General features: G+C 39.9%; 2 protein-coding genes and 1 pseudogene across 4 annotated transcripts; 2 read left to right on the top strand and 1 right to left on the bottom strand.

The window, feature by feature from the left end:
- Nucleotides 1–1,469: 1,469 nt before the first annotated feature.
- LOC127803237 (putative wall-associated receptor kinase-like 11) lies at nucleotides 1,470–4,037 on the top strand. The gene has a single exon (XM_052339326.1). It carries the CDS (start codon nucleotides 1,783–1,785, stop codon nucleotides 3,889–3,891), a length of 2,109 nt encoding a protein of 702 aa, XP_052195286.1. The 5' UTR covers nucleotides 1,470–1,782; the 3' UTR covers nucleotides 3,892–4,037.
- Nucleotides 4,038–4,632: 595 nt separating this feature from the next.
- LOC127803686 (receptor-like protein kinase FERONIA) lies at nucleotides 4,633–5,381 on the top strand (annotated as a pseudogene).
- Nucleotides 5,382–14,995: 9,614 nt separating this feature from the next.
- On the bottom strand, nucleotides 14,996–18,005 carry LOC127804621 (serine/threonine-protein kinase BSK3-like). 3 transcript variants are annotated; one of them, XR_008023699.1, is made up of 3 exons: nucleotides 15,537–18,005; nucleotides 15,351–15,433; nucleotides 14,996–15,200 (listed from the first exon to the last, which is right to left on the bottom strand). XR_008023699.1 is itself a non-coding variant. In XM_052341505.1 (2 exons), exon 1 carries the CDS (start codon nucleotides 17,745–17,747, stop codon nucleotides 15,552–15,554), a length of 2,196 nt encoding a protein of 731 aa, XP_052197465.1. In that variant the 5' UTR covers nucleotides 17,748–18,005; the 3' UTR covers nucleotides 14,996–15,433; nucleotides 15,537–15,551. The 3 variants fall into 3 exon arrangements, 1 of the variants encoding a protein (XP_052197465.1); XR_008023698.1 differs by having other exon boundaries at nucleotides 15,351–18,005; XM_052341505.1 differs by having other exon boundaries at nucleotides 14,996–15,433.

The raw sequence follows: 18,005 nt of genomic DNA, 5'->3' as shown, positions 1-18,005 counted from the left end.
TCTCCTCCTTCATAGCACTAATCCACATATCAAACTGAGTATAATTTATATCACTATGAAAATTATTTGGGTCAATTACACGTTCAATGTTGAAATTAGACTTCCAAGATAGAAATAGAAATCATGAAATAGCATATCTCCAAAGTCTAGCAGACCTTCTTGCAAGGATATCCTGAACAAGCTTAACAAACTGATGATCTTCAACTGAAGCAGAAGGATCATCCATATGTTCTACTCTATCAACAAGTAGTACAGAGCCCTCATTCAACATAGGTAAGGGGTGTCATTACAAGCAAGAAGACCTTCAGCATCAGCAACATCAAATTCAAGGAATTTTACATTCATAGACTCAACAATTTTTGTCTCTTTATGAACAGTAAAACCTATATCCTTTAGCTGATTTGGATATCCAATAAAATAATAGCGACTAGTTATAGGATCAATTTTTTTCTCAAGATGGTTATAAATTCTAACTCCTATAGCTTAATCCCAAACCCAAAAGTGATTAAAGCTTGACTTTCTACCAGTCCATAATTCAAAAAAATTTCTAGAAATAGATTTACTGGATACTCTGTTGACATGCATACCCAATGGAACTTATGTCCCACAATTTAATTAATGACAGTATGGATGAGACGATAGTGCACTACATCTACTCTACCTCAAATTGAAGTTATTAAACCTTTTAGGATGCTAATACATTAACAAAGAGAATGGGAGGATCCAATTGGCAGGGGGTGTCTATTTTTCTTTGGTAAATTACTATTTTCCTTTTGAGCTTAAGTGAAATTTGTCATCACATTTCCCTATTTTATAAACATTTATATTATTTTCCTATTTTTCAATTCTATCAATATCCATTAGTAAATTGTTGGCATAAAACATGAACTCGAAAATAACTTATTAATAATCCAACAAATGCCTTTCTTTTTAACGACAAAAAAAGTTATAAAAAGATTAAACAGAAAAAATATGTTAACAAGATTTAAATTTTATACAACTTATTTTAAACTTCTATAATATATTTAAAATTTAAAACTTTATTTAAGCTCAACTTATTTTATTTAATATTTTATCTAAACAAATTAAAAACTAAACTATAATCATAAAAAAAAATATTTGTAATTTTTTATTTTTTACACTTGAGTTACTCCTCTAATATATATATATATATATATGCATAAATTTGAAAATATAAATTAAAAAAAATATATCCATAGATATACTTTACACATAAATATTTAGTCTTGTAAAGAGAAATAGATAAAATGAAATAAATATTTTTTTAATTAGTGGAAGAGGATAGGCAAGGATGATCTCCTCCAAGTCGTTGAATAGTCAATGAGTGTGGAATGAACATAATTAGCCCGAAATTCCAAGTCAACTTCTTCAACCCTCAATCCAATATAATACCAATCAGAAGAAATAAATAACCAATATAATATCTCACTTGCCCTGGCCTTCAACCGGTAGCTTTGGGTCACGACGATCACCTTGTCAGGTGTCATTAATGAAATATGATTTATCATTGTGCATACCTGCTTGTGGAAGTTTTTACAGGGGAAAGGGATGGGAAAAGGACGCTCCAACCAAGCCAAGCCAAGCGACCACCCTTCGTTTACCCGAATAGCAATCCTCCATAATCAATTCACAGCCTCTTTGTTTGCCAAAATCAGCTATTTGGTTGATTTCTGAATTCTAAGGTTTGGTTGATGCTCCAAATCTTATTCGTAAAGCACTGAATTCCTCCGTTTCAAACATCTAGTACGTAAATCCAGACACATGTCAATTAATTCCAAGATCAATGAACACCCAAACGCAAATGATGAGCACCCATCCGAGGGATTGTGCCGCTGCTTTTCGCTTGCCGAGATCCGTTCCGCAACCAATGACTTCGACGAAAGTTTGGTCATCGGCAAAGGCGGGTTCGGCAAGGTGTACAAAGGGTGGCTCGCGTTTGATATCAGCGGAACCACCAAGCCCACCAGTACTGTTGCCATTAAGAAGCTCAACGCCGAGTCCAAGCAAGGCGCCAAAGAGTTCTGGTCCGAGATCAAGGCTCTCTCCAATCTCCGACACCCTCATCTCGTCACCCTCTATGGCTACTGCGACGAATCCAACGAGATGATACTTGTTTACGATTACATGTCCAATGGGACACTCGCCGATCATCTCTACAAACTAAGAAAAGCGAAAGACATTGGGACGGTTATCCCCCAGCGTCTTACTTGGGAGCGGAGACTCAACATTTGCATTGGTGCTGCTCAGGGATTGGCTTTCCTTCATACGAATACAGAGCACACGGTCATACACAGGGATGTCAAGACCTCAAATATCTTGCTGGACGAGAACTGGGTGGCCAAGATTTCAGATTTCGGTTTGTCCAAAATCGCCACAACCCATGGCCAAACGCACATTAGCACGGACATTAAAGGCACCTTTGGCTACTTGGATCCAGAGTATTACATGACTCGCAGACTAACCAAGAAGTCGGACGTCTATGCCTTTGGCGTGGTGTTATTTGAAGTTTTATCTGCAAGGCCGGCTGTGAAGGCCCCTGATGAGGAGCAAGGCGGCCTCGCAACATGGGCTCGGGATTGCATGAAAAGGGGAGCGCTTGATCAGATTATTGACCCCTTCTTAAAGGACAAAGTATCGGTCCGTCGTATCAAGGTGTTTGCAGAATTTGCTGAGAAATGCTTGCATAACCATTCTAACGAAAGGCCTACGATGGCCGAAGTGGTAGAGAGCTTGCAACTCGTGTTGGCATCACAAGGCAACATACGTCAAAGCAAAGCAAAAATAAAAAAGGTGCCCCTAACTTCCTTATCACGCATTGTAGCTTATATTGTTGGGTGGAGGAAAAGGATACCATCTTTCGGTCCCAACGTCAATGGGCCACTCAACCAGTTGCAAAGGGATCGATTTGCAAGCATTGACATCAATTTGTGTCGTTGTTTCACAATGAAAGAGATTCGGCTAGCCACTAATAACTTCAATGTGCATCAGTTGCTCAAGAAGATTGGATCTATCTACGTGTATAGAGGCGTTATCGATCGGAAGACTGAAGTAGCGATTAAACGATTGAAAGATGTCACATGTAGGAAAGAATTTGTTAGTGAGATCAAGTTGCTAACCAAACTCAGCTCCCTCCACATTGTTTCTTTAATTGGGTACTGCGATGAAAGGAATGAAGCAATCCTAGTTTACGAATTCATGGCCAATGGATCTCTATCTGATCATCTCTATGAAGCCAGTGGTAAGGATCCTTTTTCATGGGAGAAACGTCTTGAGACCTGCATTGATGCTGCACGTGGACTACAATACCTCCATGCCGGTACCATGCACACAATCGTTCACAATGGACTCAACCCCACCAGAATTCTGTTAGATAAGAATTGGGTTGCCAAAGTTTCTGGTTTTGAGTCTCACGAGGTATTACATCACCAACAAAGTTCAATCACAATTTCTATCAGCGGAGAGATCGAATACTTGGCTCCGGAGTACTTAATACATGGAAGATCATCCGTAAAATCCGATGCCTACTCGTTCGGAGTCATCTTGCTAGAAGTACTAAGTGGGAGGAAGCCAATGGTTTTTTCAGTAGATGAGGATCAAGTGAACCTGGTCTGTTGGTTCAAGATTAATATTGAAAAGGGTACCATTAATAAGATCATTGATCCACGTCTACTTGACGAAATAGCACCAGAATGTTTGACTAAATATGTCGAGATTGCAAGAAAATGCCTCGAGGAACAAGCGAGGGAACGACCGACTATGGAAGATGTGTTGGCTGACCTCCGAACTGTACTACAGTTGCAGAGGAGACCACGAAATCGTAGAGTTCGAACTGTACTACAGTTGCAGAGGAGACTATGGAAGATGTGTTGACAAAGGGCAGGGGACGACTCTGTTTTCCAGTCATCTATGCAATGTCTGTTGTTTGTGTTGTTATTTAGATTGAAGTGATTTCTAAATCAAAAGTTGCAACGGCATGTATGGCTCAATTCTCATCCAAAAGTGGTACTTGAAATTAATTCTTGGAACCAAATAATATATTTAAGATTTTCTTAGTAAATTAACTATCAAATGCATATACATGAGATTGAAATGTAAACCATCTAGTTTTATTACACTCGGCAATTCCAATTTTGAGGGTATTAAATAAGTTGTCAGTTGCGGGTAGTGTAGATTAGCCCTAAAATATTCGAATGGTCATCCAGTCAATCCAATTAGATTACATTGAATTATCTCATTGAGGTTGTCGGATCAGTTTAACTATTGTGCCGGAAACCTGCATTTGGTGTTTTTATCGGACACCCTACAAGAGAGACAATTCTTGCGGGTTTCAATTCTTTTCAAAATGGACAAATTTCCACCAATAAACTCAAAAAAGTTTTAGGATCATAATCTGCGTTTTGCCATTTAGCAGTACTACTACAAATCATGGAACATTGGAAGTATCAAGTTGGCTTTTGCAAACGTTTGCATTGTTGGTGTACTTGCTACTCGGTATAAACCATGTCAATGATCCTAAGAATCTTAAGATTCTCCAATAGTTTCCAACGTGATGAAAGATTATCCATTATTAAAAGAAACCTTAAGGACGAACAGCCATCCGTTTTGGAACCGATGGAGGATGAAAGGAGTCAACTGTTGGAGCGATTGAATGCCAAGTCTGTGCAGGGTGCAGGAGAGTTTTGGGCAGAGATCATGACGCTTTCCAAGCTTCGCCATGGACATATTGTCACTACTGTGATGAGTGCCAGGAGATGATACTCGTCTACGAGTACATGGCCAATTGAACACTCGACGATCATCTCTACCGAAAACAACAGGGTAGTAATGACTACATTTATCATCCTTTGAATTAGGAGCAGAGGCTGAAGATTTGTATCGGAGCTGCACGCGGATTGGATTATCCTCACTCGGACAGCAAGCAGAGTGTGATCCATAGGGACATGAAGACCACAAACATTCTGTTGGACGAGAATTGGGTAAGCTAAGATTTCGGATTTTGGGTTCTCCAAGATGTGCACCACAACCCATACACAAATCCATATTTCCACCGATATTGAGGGAACATTTGGTTATGTTGATCCAGAGTATTTCTTCACTCTTAGGCTAACAAGAAGTCAGACGTCTATGCCTTTGGTGTGGTAGTGCTTGAAGCATTATGTGCTAGACCACCTGTGGAAAGAGTCGAGGAGGAGCAATTTCGCAGTCTTTCCGAATGGGCCCAGCAATGCATCAAGAAGAGAAAGTTTGATCAGATCATCAACCCCTGTATAAGAGGGGAAATATCACCGAAAAAATTTTATGCTGCTCGCACCAAAATTTTATGCTGCTTGCACCAAAATTTGTCAGACGCGAACAATTAGGGGTGTTCGCGGTGCAGTTTGGCTAGTTTGAATCATTTTCAGCACGCCAAACCGTTAGTGTAGTTTTTCAACTAAACCAGACCACGATCTAATTTAGGGTTCAGCCCCAGGTCTGGTTTGGTGCGATTTACCGTGATTTGAAATGCTACTTAAAATCACTAAAAAAAATATTTAAAAATGATAAATAAAGACACAAATATTGGTAAATAAAGACAATTAAATGTAAATAAATAGGAGCGAAAAATAAAGACAAAATAATGTAAAAAATAAATAGGATGGGCGGTCAATTATTAGATTTTTATAATAATAATTTTTTTATAATTTTTTTTTTATTATTTTCTTGGGCGGTTTGGTTTAAAATCGAACCACCAATTGTCCAAACCACAAACCGCACAGTTTGGACAGAATCCAAACTGTTTTCGACCACCAAAAAAAAAAAAAATCGATCGATTCGGTTTGGTTCGGTTCGGTTTGGCCGGTTTCTGCGGTGCACCGATTTTTTTGAACACCCCTACGAACAATTTTGGGGGCGGGACGAGGGGTTGGGACCCACACACCCACCCCCACCACCGCGTTAGCCTTGAATATCACCATCTTCTCTAAGATGCGTTTGATAGGAGTAAAAAATGAGAATGAAATTCATTTTACATCTAAATTTTAGGAAATTTCATCAAACGACTTTTTTTTTTTTCATGAAATTTGAACTCCATCTTAGTTTAAAAAGTAAAATTTTTTCTTGAAATCAAGGAATTAGAATTACTAAGGGTGGGTGAGAATTAAAATTCCATAATATTAAAATTTTACCTCACTTTCCATCCCTCAATCAAACAAGAACTAAAATTATTTGTCGATCTTGCAGTCAAATGCTTACATAAGTGTCCGAAAGAGAGACCTGAGATGGCTCAATTGGCTCAAGCTTGCATTAGCATTACAAACACGTCAACCAAAGGCAATAACCACCAACTATTTCTCAAAGGTAATTAAAGGACTTGGGGTTAGTCTTGGATTTGGATATGGTGCAGAAGTCAAGCCACATGTGTTTGAACATGGCAGTGGGTTTGGCAGGAAGTTGGGTTGTTTTGGCATATCAGGGAGTTTGACAATCTTGGCTTGTTAGGGAGTTAGGCAAGGTGCCTAACCATTGTTAACTTGCTTGCTTTCCATTCTCTTATAAATACCTATGCTCTCTTCATGTATTTAAGATCCCTAGTAAGAGGATTAACATTCCCAGTTTAAGAGGAATCGTTAGAGGTAGATCCCTGGTTAGAGGATCATATCCCATGTTAGAGGATAAATCCTAGTTCAAGAGGATTGAAAGGATCTAGAGACAGAGAGTGTGTTTGAGAGTTTTTTGTAAGAATTCTTGTTGTAATTCTTTGTGAATTATTCAAGTGAAATAGATTCTGTTTTTCTCTCATTTATCTCTTCCATCATTGTTATTGATTCTCTGGATTTCCCAACAAGTGGTATCAGAGCATCAGGTTGAGTGCTGGAGATAGGAATCTGAAGAACAGAGCCTCTGTTCTTAAAACTCGATTTTTCAAAATCATCGAAATGGTATTTTGATCATACCAAAAGATTCCTAGTGCCAAGACGAGCATACTGCATTTTTTCTCAAGCCAAGAGGAGACCGCACGCACCCCCACAGGCTGCCTAAAGTTCGGCGTGTGAAGCCCACTCTCACCAAACGCCACACGCGCGGTGGAGGTTGAAGACGACCACGTCAGCTACCACGTCGTTCGCCACGTCAGCCAGTCTGCCCACGTTAGTTAGTTTGCCATGTCAGCATATGACTTTGGCAAAATTGCAAGTTGGTTCTTGAAATTTTCTGAAATTATAGTTTGACCCTAAACTTTTTGAAATTTCACTTTAGCCCCTGAATTTTCAGAAATTATGTTTAAGCCCTGATTTTTTCACAAATTAGAATTTGACCTCGTAAGAGTCAAATCAACCATTTTCGACCCTTCCGGAGACAACAATGCACTCCGTTTTGGAATATTCAACTTCGATTTTGATCAAATTATTGAAAATGGAGGAAAAAACATTATCAGGAGCCATGATAAAGCTCATGTCCACCAACTACACACTATGGAGATCTTGGATGGAATATCTTCTTAGTTGTAGAGATTTGTACGATCCCTTGGAATTATTAGGTGCTAACCCTGATCCTTCCAAAGAAGCATAGTGGAAGAAAATAAATAGGAAAACTATAAGTCAGATCCGGCAATGGATTGATTATAGTGTCTTCCACCATGTTGCACAAGAGACAGACGCACATGCCCTCTAGATGAAGCTAGAAAAGATGTACCAGGCCAAGACCGCTCGAAATAAAGCCCTGTTGATGAGGTGATTAGTCAATCTGAAGTTGAAAAATAGAACTTCAGTTGCCAAGCACACTAGTGAGTTCTAGAGCTTGGTAAACCAGTTGTCGTCTGTAGAGATGTCGCTTGGGGATGAAACACAAGTACTCTTACTTCTCAGTTCTATTCTTGGCAGTTGGAAGACTCTAGTAGTCTCTCTTAGCAATTCTGCCCTAGAGGGAAAACTTACCATGACAATGGTGAAAGATACCCTGTTCAATGAAGAGGCTAAAAGAAAAGACATGAGCACGAACCAGACTGATGCCTTTGTAATAGAGAACCGAGAGAAACAAGAGAGAAGTAGTCTAAGCGAGTGGAGAGGAAAGAGCAAGAGTAGGGGCAGATCCACAGATTGAGGAAAGCCAACATATAAGTGCTACCATTGTGGTATTAAGGGCCATTTGAAGAAAAACTGTCGAAAATTGCTAAGAGAGCAGGGTCAAGGCAGTTTTGAGCCGAAGAACAAGGATGGAGAAACACTAGTCACTATCTATGGAGAGGTAGCTTACTACTCCATCAATGATGAGACATGCCTTCACATCTCAAGAGAAGACACAAAATGGGTGGTAGATACTGCAACATCTTACCACGTGACTCCCCACAGAGATTTCTTCACAACATACAAAATATGTGATTTTGGAACAGTAAAGATGGAAAATTCTAGTTCTTCTGAGATCGTTGGAATTGGTGACGTTCATATACGAACCAGCATCGGGAGCACAATCATCTTGAAGGATGTCAGACATATGCCAGATCTTCAGCTAAATCTACTTTCTGGAATAGCTCTTGACAAATAGGGCTATGGTAATCAATTTAGTAATGGCACATGGAAGTTGATAAGAGGTGCTATGGTAGTCACCCGATGACATATTTGTGGCACATTGTACAAGACTCATGTGAAGATATGTACAGACAACCTCAACATAGTTGAAAAAGAGGCTTCTCGAATTTTGTGGCACTAGAGACTTGGCCACATGAGTGAGAAAAATTGGTCAACCCTGAAAAAGAAGAAGCTTATTACTGTTGCCAAAGGTACAGATCTAGATCCTTGCAGTCACTGTTTATTTAGCAAACAACATAGAGTCTCTTTCAATTACTCCTTAACAAGGAGATCAAAGTTGTTCAGTCTGGTACAATCTGATGGTTGCGATCCCCGAGAGACTAAATCATTAGATGGAAACAAGTATTTTCTGACATTCATTAATGATGCTTCATAGAAAGTGTGGGTGTATTTCATCAAGACGAAGGACCAAGTATTTGATTACTTTAAATTGTTTCATACCATGGTAAAGCGTGAAACATGAAAAAAAATGAAGTGTCTCTGAACAGATAATGGAGGCGAATACACTTTCAAGGAGTTTGATGCCTACTGCAGGAGACATGGTATTCTACATGAGAAGACTGTCCCACGTACCCCACAACATAATGGTGTTGCCAAGAGAATGAATCAAACCATTATAGAAAGAATTAGAAGCATGCTCAGTATAGCTAAGCTGTCAAAGCCATTCTGGGGAGGAGCAGTCAGAACCGCCTGCTATCTAATCAACGGATCACTGTCAGCAGCGCTGAATTTTGAAGTCCCAGAGAAGATGTGGTCTGGTAAGAACCACTCATATTCTCATTTGAGAGAATTTGGTTGCATAGCGTTTGTACACGTATCCAAGGAGCTTAGACAAAAGCTTGATGCAAGGACAACCCCATGTATCTTCATAGGCTATGGAGATGAATTCCAATACAGGTTATGGGATTCAAAGGAAAAGAAGGGTGATCAGAAGCAAGGATGTGGTGTTCCATAAAAGCCAGACGATAAAAGACATTGAAAAGCCCACAATGTCTCAGAATGCAGATTCTAGTACCCATGAAGACATTTTAAGACCAGGACCAACACAGTTTGTCACTGATAACGTTTGGTGCCTGAGGAAATGCCAGAAGCAGAAGAGAAGGAAGAAGCAGAGAGTGTTGAGCAAGGGGGGCCACAACCCCCTCCACCAGAAGCTGATGGACCATCACAAGGATTAGATGATGGTGAATCTCCCAACCAAGAAGTTCATAGATCAGAACAAGGTCGGATTCCGTCGATAAGATATCCAGAATCTGAGTATACTCTGCTTACTAAAGATGGGGAACCAGAAGGATTTGAGCTCTCAGGTAAGAATCTCATTTGCAAGCCAAAGAAGAGATTGTATGGTCTGAAGCAAGTACCAAGGCAATGATATGTATCAGACTAGATATTACTCACGCAGTAGATTCAGTGAGTCGTTTCTCTCTAAACCTGGAAAGGAACATTGGGAGACAGTCAAATGGATTCTCGGGTACTTGAAAGGTACGTAGATGGATTCTTGGATACTTGAAAGGTACGCCGAAAACATGTCTTTGGTACGGGGGAGTTGTTCGTACAAAGCACATTAGTATTCGCTATCATTGGATATGCGAAGTGATTGATCAATAACTGTTGAAACTAGTTAAAATCCATACGGAGGAGAATCCAGCCGACAAAGCTAGAGTTATGCAGAGACATAGCCGGGATGCTTGTCAGACAACAATTGTTCCAGATGTGACTTGAGGGGGAGAATTGTAGAAGTCAAACCACATATGTGAACATGGGAGTGGGTTTGGCAGGAAGTTAGGTTGTTTTGGCATATCATGGAGTTTGGCAATCTTGGCTTGTTAGGGAGTTAGGCAAGGTGCCTAACAATTGTTAACTTGCTTGCTTTCCATTCTCCTTTGAATACCCATGCTCTCTTCATGTATTTAAGATCCCTAGTAAAAGGATTAACATTCCCAATTTAAGAGGAATCGTTAGAGGTAGATCACTGGTTAGAGGATCATATCCCATGTTAGAGGATAAATCCTAGTTCAAGAGGATTGAGAGGATCTAAAGAGAGAGAGTGTTTGAGAGTTTTTTGTAAGAATTATGGTTATAATTCTTTGTGAATTATTCAAGTGAAATAGATTCTGTTTTTATCTCATTTATCTCTTCTATCATTGTTATTGATTCTCTGAATTTTCCAACATATGGGTGGGAACACTATTGTTTTAACAGTGGATTGTCTTTGCGATTTTGGAGAAATCCCACACTCGACGATAATGCTATTTGAAACAATACTAAATGAAGAGTTGAGGAGTCTCCTTTAATTTTTTTTATTTTTTTTTTCTTGCAAGCCCCTTTAAAAGTATTCTATTTTATTAATAATAAAGAGAGTGAGGAAGAGAAAAAGAAAAAGAAGATGAAGAAGAAGAAGGATCCCATATCTCTTAAATTAGCACCTAGTCAACTTTTATTGACTACTAAACTAGCAAGTTATTGGCAGTTCGCATGGGCATTCTATATACTATAGATTTGATTCAGATCCATCCATATCGTATTAGTGGGGGTTCATTTTGTTCCTGCGCATTGAGGCATCTTCAGAACCTCCAATCATTGATTTGGTTTTGGCATTAATCTATATTTCGTTATTAATAATATTTTGTCTCTATTATTAACAAATACTCAAAAGAATATATTTGATTATAATAGATTACAAAGTTACAAGACAGAGGCCCTAATCTTGTCATCAACCTAATGTTTTGCAACAAAAATTAATAATCTATTTGGTGACTGGAGACCGGAGAGCCTCAAAAGAGCCACAACAGCAGCACAGCCGCCCAATGCCCGCCTTGTACTGGGCATCAGTAATCTTTTCTTTCTATATATTTTTTTTCATAATATTTATTAAATTTATTTAATAATTTTTAAAAAATACAATTTAGGTGACTTCTTATTTAAAATTATTTAAATAAATTTATTTATCTCCCTTTCGATAAATTTATCTTAAACCTTACACAAAAACAAAAAAAAAAAAAAACAAAAACCTATATGTCTTTAATATATTTCAAAAAATTTAACAAACAAACTGGACGAATCTATGATTTATTACCTTTGGAGGTTTTAAATTTTGTTTTCTATGTGAGCTTCACCAATAGAAGATGTTGACGTTCAAAATTAGTCGACCGTGATTCGTAGGTCCACAATGAAAAAATAAATCTAAATGTAAGGAGGAAAGACTAAGTAAAAACAAAGATAGAGAAATTTTACGTGGTTTGGCCAAAATGATACTTACTCCACGACTGTCCTCTAAACATTCTGACAAAGTAACAGTATGTTATTCTTGTTGTTCTTCTATTTTTATAATAGTATTTTTTATCTTTATTTACAGTGAGGAGCGTTTATAGTTATATAAAATATAAAAGTGAGTAGATAATATTATGGGGATAAGATTTTCTTATCAGTTCCATAAAATCGGGAGTGGACTCAGTATTACCATGGATCCGATTTTCCTCACATAAAGTGGGTGGGTTTCTTTCTCCGGTTGTTCTGCATTCTTGTTGTTATACGAGCTGTAGTTCGACCGACGAACTGTACGATCAAGCCAGCAAGTTAGAAGTATCGCTAAAAGCTCGTTGGGTATATTGCTAAGAGCTCATTGAAAGCCTTGTTGAGAGCTCGCTTGGTTCCACGACCTGAACTCGAATTTTAGCGATGTATAACCTTGTTCTAATGAGTTTGGCTTGAGTCTACTAGACTTAAGGTGATTTGGGCCGTCCCCCTGGGTTGAGTGCAGTCCATAAGGAGTAGTTCGAGAAATACTCATAATAGAAGAAGAATAAAATGACAAAAATGAGAGCTTAATGAGATTTATATGTATATTTAACATAATTTATTAACTTAAAACGTTCTCTAACTTTATCTTTATCATTCTGCATCTTAGTCTGAAAAATATTATAATCTCATTTTAATACAATCTTATCTTATTCATCTTCTTTCCTTTTCTTCCATTATGTTTTCTTTTCATGCTTCAATGGAAGCAACCTTAGAAATGGTGCAAGGTAAAGTCTTCTTTCCTGTTCATCTTCTTGGTTTCTGCATCGTCCGCAACTGCCATTGCATCCGCTGCAACCTACTTCACCTTCAGTCATCGCTTTCGCCTCGGCCTGGTTCACCTCCGCTGTACAAAGCTTCTGTTATAACTAATTTGTTACAACAAATGAGTATTATCTATTAATTTTTATTAATTTAAATAAAAATTAAATATTATTATTAAGTATTATGTGTTGATATTTTTTGTGTCGATTTTAATTGCTCATTGCTTATTTTGTTACATTATTATAATAGAGTAGAAGATTTATTCTAGAAAAAAAATTTAATTTACCAGTTGGGTCACAAATAGTTGTGTAATTAATTTTAATCATAAATTTGTGAGGGATGCTAACAAACAGTTTTAAATGAATTTAAAAATTGAAATATTTTGATAAAAAATTCTTATTTCAGTGCAATTCTTATTGCATTTTAAAAAAATTAACAAATAATAAAAATATTAAAATACTTTTCAGACTTTATTAGCTACCCAAAAGGGATTTTAAAAGACTGTTTATTTAGTGGCGACAGCTTGAAAGATGCCGAAGGATAAATAATGGTGCAATGAATAATAAATTTGGCTTGGGATAGTAAAAACATAATTAGCGGTAGCGGAGACTTTGTTATGTGGCAATTGTAAAATCTATAACCGTAATAGAGAGACTAATAATAGTATCATGCCATGCCATGCCTCGTATTAAGAAAGAAGATTCTTTAGCCCACATGGACCGGCAGGGGCGGATCCAGGAATTTAGATTAAGGGGCTGAAATTTAAAAAATTAATATAATAAAATTTTTATGTAATCAAAAAATCAATACAACATTAAACTTGTGTTCGACGAGATTTTAAAACAAAAAATTTATTAAACTTATGTTAAATTGATTTTGCTCACTATGAATTAAAATATTTTTACTAGTGTGATCATCTCTCTTTCTGAAAAAAGATAATAATATTTTTCCTTTCTTATTGTTTCATTCTAAATTCTAAGGATACACAAACAAAAAATAACATAATTTAATAATCTAACAATTAAAATATTTAATTCAAAATTTGAGACAAATGAAAGTCTAATACAACAACTGTATTTCTAGAGTTTAAACAAGAGAAGGCAAAAGTATGGTCGATTCAAATATTCATTAACAGATTCACAATAACAAATTTTAGACTTCCAATAACAAATTTCAGATTTCCAGCCAAGCCAATTTCTAAGATCCTAACTAAATGTAGTAGTCAAATAGGTAAGCAGACACAAAATTAGCAGAAAATTACTTACTTAAAACTTGAAAAAAGGCAGTGATTTCAACAACAAACCAAGCATAAACAAGAAAAAAAAAATGGGCGAAAAATAAAAAAACTATCTACATTTAGCTATCAATCGAGAGAATCAAACAACTGAAAGAATAGAAAACATACCTGGGTAGCTGGGCTCGAATGAAGCAAATCTGGAAGCTTGGGGGGGTAAAACGAAGACCTGAATCAGAGGCAGAGCAAGAGGGCGAAGCCGACTGGCCGACCGAGCATGGGGGCGAGGGCGAGCGAAAGCAAGAGATAGGCAATCGGGCAGAGAGCGAGGGCGAGAGGCAGTGAGGGAGAGCGCGAGAGAAAGGCAACGAGAGCCGGAGGGCGAGCGAGAGCAAAAGAGGCAGCGAGCGAGGGCGAGCGATAGCAAGAAAGGCAGACAGCGAGGGCGAGCGAGAGCAAGAGAAAGGCAGCGAGAGCCGGAGGGCGAGCGAGAGTAAGAGAAAGGCAGCGAGAGCCAGAGGGCGAGCGAGAGCAAAAGAGGTAGAGAGCGAGGGCGAGAGGCAGCGAGCGAGGGCGAGTGAGAGCAAGAGAGGCGGAGAGCGAGGGCAAGCACGTGCGAACGAACAAGAGGAGAGGAGGCAGAGAGCGAGAGGCAGCGAGGGTGAGCTGTGAGCGAGAGCGAGAACGAGAGAAGAAGGAGAAAAGAGGTCGAGCGAGGCGTGGCTTGCAGGCAAACGGGTCGGCTGGAAAAAATTAGGGTGGGCTGGGCTGATTTTAGGCTGGGCTAATACTAAATAATTAAAAAATTTACTCTACAAATTTTATTTTGGTTGTGGGTTGCCTGGGCTTCAGCCCAGGGCAGATCACACATAGATCCGTCCCTGTGGACCGGGGGCACAAAGTGTCTCCAAGGTAAAGTTTGAAACAATGACCAAGAATCGAGTCTTGCCAACAGCAATATGGGAGCAATTTTTCAAAATGAGAGGAACTCCTTGTGCGCAGTGAATATTGGTCTAACCAATGTGTCCGACTGAATCACCATAATTAACCCCCACATTCTACTAAACCGAGTGTGAAGGCGCTTCGATTGTGCGATTCACCTCTTGACAAGGACAAGGACAAGAAAGAAGATTCTTTAAATGTTTAAATCAAAAGGTATACAAAGAGTAACAACATCAACATAGCTGTACGCATTGAGAATGACGACGGACCCAACTTAATAGCTGTATGCACGGTAGAGACCAGACCACCAATTAAAGCAGAGAGCAGCGACACAATTTCCAATTCCAATGGCAATCTCGATCAAATTCAGCTAACCAGATCTGAAAGATGATCAAATGCTACGTACAGGACAACTCCAAAATGCAAAAGATTGATCAAACTTCAAAGTACATCACTAACAAAAAGAAAGAAATATACATAATAACTTCAGGCAAAAAAAAGAAGAAGAAGAAGAAGAATATTAACAATACATTGATATGTATGTACGTAAAGGGATTGAAGAAGACGAGGTTGAGCACTTCTGGGTTTAGGATTGTACTTCCAAAATTTTCTACTGCAAGAAGAGTAAATGAAAGATAAAGATAAGAGAGGGATCAATCAAACTAATAAGAAGTAGCTTCAGCTTCACTGCACTCTTAATGGAATTCTTTACTCACTCCAGCATGAAGATCCTATCTTGCAAGATTCCCAGAAAGGTAATCAGTGTTGTCCAAACTCGTGCAACTGATCATCCCCTGGCTACTGCTCGTGATGCTGCAAGAGAGCATCTCATCCGCAATCAATTTATCGCTAGGTTGGTTCAGATTTCGCCAACTCTCCTGCAGCTGCCGCGCGCACCAGAGGCTGCCCAGGACGTCGTCCATCGTCGGACGCTCAATCCCTTTATCCTGCACGCAACGCGCCGCAAGATTGGCGTATTCTTCCAAACACCCTGGAGCTATTTTGCCAACCAGATATGGGTCGATGATTCGGTCGACGGTACCATTTTTCATGTTGGTTTTGAACCATCGGACTAGATTCACCTCATCCTCGTCCTCGGAAGGGATCACCGGCTTACGACAGCACAATAGCTCCAGTAAGATGACACCAAACGAGTAAACATCGGATTTTGTAGTTAATTTTGCACTTGCCAGATATTCTGGATCCATGTAATCGATGTTGTCCCCAAGAAGCGTTGTGCAGATTGCGCTTGATTCATTGTCGGGAAGCACTTTGGCGAACTCGAGACTCGAAATCTTGGCGACCCATCTCTCGTCCAGGATTATATGGGAGGATTTAAGGTTGTGGTGGATTATTCTCAGCCTATTACCGGCGTGGAGATATTGCAGGCCCCGGGCAGCGTCGATGCAGACTTGTAGACGCCTCTCCCATGAAAGAGGTGGAGCTCTTTTGTTTTCGTAGAGACAATGGTAGAGCGAGCGATTGACCAAGAACTCATACACGAGAATTGTCTCGCGCTTGTCTTTGCAGTATCCGATCAAAGGAACGATGTTGAGATGACGGAGATGGGACTGGACGTGGATTTCAGTCTTGAGTTGGTCCAGCTTCGCCTCGTTTGATGCGTCGTATTTCCACCTTCTGATCGCAACCTCAACATTTCCGCCATCCATATAAGCCCTGTAAACTTTGGAATGGCCATAGCTACCGACCACAAGATGCTCGTGGAAATTGTTTGTCGACGCTCGAATCTCTGCCAACGTGAAACGACGGTATTGTCTGATGGCACTGCTAGCAAGCACTGGATCTCTCCACAATCGGAACGACGGCCCGTCTTTAGAGTAATATCGTTCCCAAATCCGTCGACCCAAATCAATCCCTAGTCCTTTGATTACAAGGCTGGAAAGATTTGACACACAGTTGCTGATTATGGCCTTCGGTTGGCGCATTTGTAGCGCAAGCACGAGATCAAGGCTTTCGGAGACTTTAGCCATCGTGGGCCTCTCTCTAGCGCATTTATGCAAGCACCTGATAGCCACATCCGTAAACAACTTCAGAGAAGATGCCGATATCTGCCCCCTTAAAGATGGATCAATGATCTGATCAAACGTCCCTTTTCTGAAGCACTGTCGAGCCCAGTCCGAGAGGCTACGGAACTGGTCCCCCTCAACTCTCTCCACCGGCGGCCTCGCGCATAACACTTCAAGCAAAACCACGCCAAAGGCGTACACGTCCGTCTTCTTCGTTAGCCTCCGAGTGAAGAAATATTGGGGATCCAAGTAACCGAATGTGCCTTTGATGTCAGTTGTGACATAGGTATGTGCCTGGTTCGTGGCGCACATTTTGGACAACCCAAAATCCGAAATCTTAGCCACCCAATCCGCGTCCACCAGAATGTTTGTCGTCTTCACGTCCCTGTGAATCACGCTGTTCTCGGTAGAGTGAAGGCAATCCAATCCGCGGGCAGCTCCGATGCAAATCTTCAGCCTCTGTTCCCAGTTCAAAGGATAAATATAGTTATTACCTTTCCCTCCTCGATAGAGATGATCGGCCAGAGTCCCATTAGCCATGTACTCGTAAACAAGCATCATCTCCTCTGACTCGTCGCAGTAGCCAATCAAAGCGACAAGATGGGGGTGGCGGAGCTTGGAAAGGGTCATGATCTCCGCCCAGAACTCTCCCGAACCCTGCACGGACTTGGCGTTGGAGCGCTTGATGGCCACCGTGGTGCCGCCATAGTCGATGAACCCTTTGTAGACTTTGCCGAACCCACCTTCTCCGACGACCAGAGAATCGTCGAAGTTGTTGGTGGCGTTTCGAAGCTCGGCCAGTGAAAAGCGGCGCGGCATGTCGTCGGACGGGACATGCCGCTCTGAATCCGAGGCTTCCAGGGAATAAGAGAAGGAGGAGAACTCCTCGGATGGAAACATCCTGACGAAGCTGGCAACTGCGCGGCTACCAGTGAATTGACAAATTTTATTTTAGCTTACGAGAGGGAGAGAGAGAGAGAGAGAGAGAGAGAGGTGTTTAGAACAGAGAACAGAGGATTGTGAATCTGGCTACCAATTCAACAATGGCGGCCTGTCCCGGGGTCAAAGGGAACATGTCAATGGACAGGGAGGAAGAAATGAAAATAGGCAGTAGTAGCAGGTTAAGAGCCGAAAGAATAAATTGATTCAGTGGAATAT

Source organism: Diospyros lotus, chromosome 6 (assembly GCF_014633365.1).
Source record: "Diospyros lotus cultivar Yz01 chromosome 6, ASM1463336v1, whole genome shotgun sequence".
NCBI classification, from domain to species: domain Eukaryota; kingdom Viridiplantae; phylum Streptophyta; class Magnoliopsida; order Ericales; family Ebenaceae; genus Diospyros; species Diospyros lotus.
Note: the sequence above shows the minus strand (reverse complement) of the source record. Positions and strands in the feature narration are given on the sequence as shown.

Excerpts from the sequence above, each read along its gene's own strand:
- LOC127803237 (XM_052339326.1), top strand. The coding sequence starts at position 1,783 with ATGTCAATTAATTCCAAGATCAATGAACACCCAAACGCAAATGATGAG.
- LOC127804621 (XM_052341505.1), bottom strand. The coding sequence starts at position 17,747 with ATGTTTCCATCCGAGGAGTTCTCCTCCTTCTCTTATTCCCTGGAAGCC.